Below are 6056 nucleotides of genomic sequence, written 5' to 3'. Positions count from 1 at the left end.
TTGCCGGAGGTGGGGGGGGGGGGGGGGGGGGGGGCGTTCTCCCCCGCTCTCGCGGCGTAGCCCTACGGTGGCCGATGGGGACCGCCGATGTTTTTTTTGTCATGAGCTCGGTCATCTCGTTGCTTCTTGTCCCGTGCTGAGGGCGAGGGAGGGGGCGCGGGCCGACATTTCGGGGGGGGCCGTGCAGTGTTGCTCTGCGGTAACCCGCCCTAGCTTAATGCCGGTTGGCATCGTTCCGCGGGGGATAGATGAGGTGTTTCGACCGTTTGTTTCGACGGGGTTTTTATCGTTGTCTGGTGATGCGGGGGACCGGGTTCCGATCACCATCTTGAGGGATACAGGGGCGAAGCATTCGGTGGCGCGGCATGGAGTCGTGCCTTTCTCTCAGCAGTCGTACTGTGGTTCTGATTTGCTGGTGTGGGGTATCAAGGTGAGTCTTTTACGCATGCCTCTCCATACGGTTACTTTGACCTCGTCCTTCGTATCGGGCGCTGTGCGGGTGGGGGTTCGAGATCAGCTGCCAATTGAAGGCATTGATCTTGTTTTGGGAAATGACTTGGCCGGGGGAAAAGTGTTTCCGGCTATGCCGGAAGTTATTGAGTGTCCTACTTCGGATCGGTTATGCCAATTCCCGTCGGAGCTGGGTGACCCCACAGTTTATCCGGCATGTGTGGTTACTCGTGCTCAAGCTCGTCGCTTGGGTGGTGAGGTGGACATATCCGAAATGTTTCCGGACGGCTCTGAACCGCATGATAGTTCTGTTCCGGGGGTAGATGGTGGGACGGCGAAGGTTTTTAGTATGGTGTCGGAGAAGGAGGCAGCAGGTATCCGCAGGTTTGTGTGTGGTCAACTCCGTGACGAGGCAGACCTGAGCACGCTGACCTTGGGAATTTTAAAAAAGAGATATCAGACACACAACAAATGTGACTCATTAAGGCCAGAAGTAAAAACTTTCATGAAACAGGTGGTGCAAGAGGAACTGATGAAAATGCAGGATAATGATGAAAGTGAAAGTGACTCAGAGACTAAGAAGCTCCAGAACAAAAGGAAAAGAGAAAATGGAAATGACGAGGTCATGAGTGAGAGTGAAGATGAATCCTGGGCAAAGAAATCACAAAATAATCATTCAAGCTCATCATCAGAATCTGAGGTTCAAGAGGACAACAAAACAGAAAGTAAAGAAAGCAGCAATGATGAAGAAAATGCCAAATCTCAAGCTGATGGTGAAGAGCCAGAGGTGAAAAAATCACAACAAAAGAGAAATGAAAATCGTCAAATTGACAGTGACGAGACTTCTGATGAGGAACTCAGTGAGGAAAGCAACTGCAGTGACAGTCCAAAGAAAATGGTGAGAATGAACGTCAAGACAGTAACCAGCAGTAAAGATGAAGGAAGGAGAACACCACTGAGTGATGCAGGAAACGAATCAGATGGAGACTGCAAGTCAGAAACGAGTGACAAAATTAGGAGCGACGAGTCTTCTGACAGTGAAAAAGAAGATACAAAAGTGGAAGAGAAAACCAGTGACCCAGACTCAGTTTCATCACTACCTTCTTTGGAAGATGAAAAAGAAAATAAGACTGATAAAACAAATGATAAAAAGATGAAGAAGAGTGTGAAGAAAGATGAGAGCACCAGAAAACCAAAGTCTGATGACAAATCGGTGGCGAGGCTTGAACGTTATATTGCCCTCTGCGGCGTGAGGAGAAATTACAAGAAGCTGCTGGAGGACTGCCGCTCCCAGGTGGCTGTTCTGAAGAAGGAGCTTGAAGAGCTTTGTGTACATGGTCAGCCAACTATTCAGAAATGGAAAAAGGTCAGAATGAAGAGAGAGCAAGCTCAAGAACTGGCTGCTCTTGATGTCAACAACATCATTACCACACAAGGTCGACCTACACGCAGGGGTGCCTCAGCAAGTCAGAAACAACAGGACTGTCCGTCCTCTGAATATCAGCGCACTCTAAACTCGGAATCAGACAGTGATCAGGAAAACAATACCCACAGAGGTCGCAGGAAAATGTCCGAATGGGCCAACCTGCAGGGGATCATCAGTGATGACACAGACAGTGACTGATGAGTCTGGTTTCCCCCTAGGAAGTGTTCGATTTGTTTGTTTGTTTTAATGTTTTTGATACTAGGTCTAGCATCTCTCTAATGAGATGCTTGATTTTAGGTGGGGGGGTGTTATGACCCAGGGTCATTATTTGCGGTACGGTGTTGTTATTGTTTGTATTTGTATTCAGTGTTGCTTGTTTCCAGGTGGAGGCCACCCATTGGTGGAGGAAGGAAAGAGGCCAGCTACAAAAGGGGTTGGACTGGGTCGGCGAGCAGACTTCCTGGTTTCCCGTGAGCTGTGTGTCTGGGGACCGTCGTGGTGTGTGACTGCACGGGGCTGCAATATTAATGCTGAAAAAGGGGTTGTACCTGGGCTTGGTAGCTGTAGGGGTGGGAAGCCGTTTTCTTTTATTCCCCTCTTTTCTCCTGTTTCGGGTAGGGAGACAGGTTAGAGAATTGTATTTTGTTTTGGGATCGTGGGAGGTAAGTTAGCTCTGTTTTTCTTTCTAGTGTGTTTTGTTTGTTGTTTTGGCATCGCCCACCCTGAAGCTCGCTACCTGTTCAGTAAATAAATTAACCAACTCTCGTCATTCTGCCGTGGTGTGATTTTTTTTGTCGTTATTATGTATCGGGTTTATCTTTTTGTTGTGTTGCACCCCGGCTTCGGGCCGGTGTGTAACAGGTCTAGCTTTGCTGAAGTAGTTTTATTTATAACGTGTCAACTCAGTGGAGTATCATTACAGCAAGGAAACTCATCAAAGGTGAACTTTGAAAAATGGTAAGAAATATTTTATATATTTATGCATTTTATATTTCTATTTGAAGCAAACCTCTTTATAGTTTTTTTTTTGTTTGTTTGTTTTGGTCAACCAAGATCTGAAATACTCATTGGTACCCTATTACTTTTTAGCATCCTGATTTTGTTTTATAAACTAGTAGCATGTAAACAATGAAATTCTAAATGTCTTCAATAAAGTGCCACTGGATGTGTTTGTGTCGCTTCTGTTCTTCAGCTGTCAACTAAAGAAAACCTGTTTTTCTAATTTACAAGCTGAGGAAGGTACAGATAGCGAATGGCACTTTAACCCCTAGGCTAACTCACAAAATACCTTGTTGATAATGTAATTGGAATTTGTTTTAGGGTTTGTTGTGTTATAAAAAGTCCACCTTAAAGTGAGGAAATCTTACTATTCATCACTCACTGAAGAAAAAGAGCAATCTTAGGTTTCTTTTAAGCACTGTAGCTAGGTTTACGAAGCGTCCGCACTCTGTTGAGTCGTTTTAGAACTGAAGAAGCCTCTTGGATAAGAGATGAAATAGCCTCAGGAAACTTGAAGTCCACTTGCTTTCTTCCCAAGTTCCATAGCCTATCAAGAGCTTTAGAACTTCAGTAATCACTTTCTCCAAACCATCAACGTGTCTATTAGACCCCTTACCTACAATACTACTCAAAGAAATCCCACCATTAATTAAAGTTAATTAAACCACTACTTAAAAAGCCATCACTTGACCCTACAGTCTTTGCTAATTATAGGCCAATCTCCAACTTTCATTTTATTTTAACACTGAGAGAAACTTTGGAGTCATTTTTGACCAGGATATTGCATATAAAACAAACATATAGGACTGCTTTTTTTCATTTTTGCAACACCTCTAAAATTAGAAACATCCTGTCTCAGAGTGACCCTGAGAAATTACTTAATGCAAATATTACTTGTATGCTGGGCTATTGTGATTCATTATTATCAGCATGGTCTAAAAAACCCCTAAAAAACTTTCATTTGATCCAAAATATTGCAGCGAGAGTACTGACAGGACTAGAAAGAGAGCATATATCTCTTTCATTTGTGTCTTTTCATTGGCTCCAGGTTAAATCCAGAATCAAGTTTAAAATCCTTCTTCTCACTTACAAGGTCTTAAATAATCAGGCCCCAACTTATGTGAAATATCTCATTATTAATCCTTTATTTATCCAGGTAAAAAATCTCATTGAGATTAAAAATCTCATTTCCAAGAGAGACCTGGCATCATAGTACCATATCACTCCATTAGAGCGTTTACCTCTGACTGCTGGTTCCTTGGTTCCCAGAGTATTTAAAACTAGAATGGGAGGCAGAGCCTTCCTGCAGGCCCTTCTTCTCTGGAACCAGCTCCCACCTTGGATTTGGGAAGTTCAAACTCTCTTTTTTGATAAAGCATATAGTTAGGGCTAAATCGGGTGAGTGTGAATCTTCCCTTAGTTATGCTGTTATAGGCATAACCTGCTGGCGGCTTCCCACGATGCAGTGAATGTTTCTCCTTCACTCACCTTTCTTTTTTTTTTTTTTACTTACTGTGTGTTTGTACATCACTCTGCATTTAACCTGTAGTTATTTATCTCTGGGTCTCTTCTACAGCATTTGTCTTTTGTCAAATGCTGTCTTCTTTTGTCCTGTCTTCCTCCCCTCAACCTCAACCGGTCACAACAGATTGCTGCTTCTCCCTGAGCCTGATTCTGCCAGAGGATTCGTAAAAGGTAAGGTTTTTTCTATTTCGCTGTCGCCAAGTGCTTGTTCATGGGGGGTCATTTGGCTGTTGATGTTTTCTCTCTGTCATAGTAGGGTCTTTTACTTTACAATGTAAAGTTCCTTGAGGTGTGTGTTGTGATTTGGATCAATATAAATAAACTGAATTGAATTGAACTGAATTAGAATATAGAAAATTTGGATAACTGCATTGGTGTTAAATATCCATACCCCTGTGGATTAGTTATATGGCGCTAAATGAGCGGTGTATGGAATTTAAAATTTTTAGAAATCTAAACATATAGATTTCTAAACATATGGGGTTATGGAGTAACATATATACGTTTCCCAACATATACACTCTGTACAGTCTGCTTTATGACCTTGTCTCTACTTGATATTAAAGTGTGACATGAGCACTATAGCCAAAGATTGATTCTGACACAAAACTATTCGCCAAAAGTAAACAGAGACCACAAAAATGTAACAAAATAACTCGACTCCCTCCAGTCCACCTCCCACCCCCTGTCAGTGTACAGGCTATGTCTCCAGGGCACCTTTGTGCTCTATAGCACCTCCAGAGGCAACTCTGTCACACACATCATAAGCATAATCAGAGAGTTCAAAGCTGGTATATATAAAACAAAACACCCACATCCCCACACCCACTGCACCTTCTGGCACTGTCAATGTGTGACATCTATGTGTAAACTAAAACACTTCCAACTAAAATACCACAAGTACATTGAAGCAAAAGCATACATACATAGTGTATGCCAGGATTATCCTTGTACATATCCGTGCAAATATAATTCCTAAGATAACATGACACAGAAACCCCAAATTATATTAAAATTCCTGCTCCATGCACTAGTGTCATGCTGTATGAATATTTACTCAGTATATTAGTATATGCCAGCCACTGTGTGGAAACCAGTGAAACATGATGGCTATTTCAACAGAAGAAATAACATTCGTTTTCATCCAATTCTGCAACAGAGCGAGATGGGCTTTCATTGGAATGCTTTGACCTTGCGGTGTAGATGCTTAACATCCCAAGAATGAAATTGGCACTCCTAAAATGGATTTAGCCTGATGTGCAGAGGCTTATAACAAGTGCCAACTCTGTAGTATTTAAGAGGGTACTGGCGGAGAAACAGTGCATGTGCGTGTGTGTGTGTGTGTGTGTGTGTGTGTGTGTGTGTGTGTGTGTGTGTGTGTGTGTGTGTGTGTGCGGGCATATGTTTCACTCCTCATGGAGCTGCCAGTGTGTTGTTCTTAGCTAAATATTTATAACAGAAAAGACACAGTAAGTCAGACAAAGTACACACATATACTCATTCAGAGATAGACATGGGGGAGGGAAAGTGTGCATAAGAGATGGACAGACGGGTTGAAGAAGGAGGAAGCTTATTATTTAATGTCCTACTTGGCAGAGAGCTGTCAGAAACCAGAAGAGTGGATGCTTGCCAGGGACTGACAGAGCAAAATCACCAT

The 6056-nt window shown here is 42.9% G+C and overlaps 1 protein-coding gene across 1 annotated transcript; it reads left to right on the top strand.

Annotated features, from left to right (window-relative positions):
• Positions 1-217: 217 nt before the first annotated feature.
• On the top strand, positions 218-2645 carry LOC146708417 (uncharacterized). Its single transcript, XM_085460957.1, has one exon. The coding sequence runs from the start codon at positions 218-220 to the stop codon at positions 2072-2074; it is 1857 nt and encodes a 618-aa protein (XP_085317083.1). The 3' UTR covers positions 2075-2645.
• Positions 2646-6056: the final 3411 nt, after the last annotated feature.

Source organism: Copadichromis virginalis, linkage group LG6, assembly GCF_057382275.1.
Source record: "Copadichromis virginalis isolate Kocher_CV1m ecotype Utaka linkage group LG6, C_Virginalis_male_GT1.1, whole genome shotgun sequence".
NCBI classification, from domain to species: Eukaryota; Metazoa; Chordata; class Actinopteri; order Cichliformes; family Cichlidae; genus Copadichromis; species Copadichromis virginalis.
Note: the sequence above shows the minus strand (reverse complement) of the source record. Positions and strands in the feature narration are given on the sequence as shown.

What these genes read in the sequence shown, in the direction of transcription:
- LOC146708417 (XM_085460957.1), top strand. Translation starts at nt 218, where the DNA reads ATGCCGGTTGGCATCGTTCCGCGGGGGATAGATGAGGTGTTTCGACCG.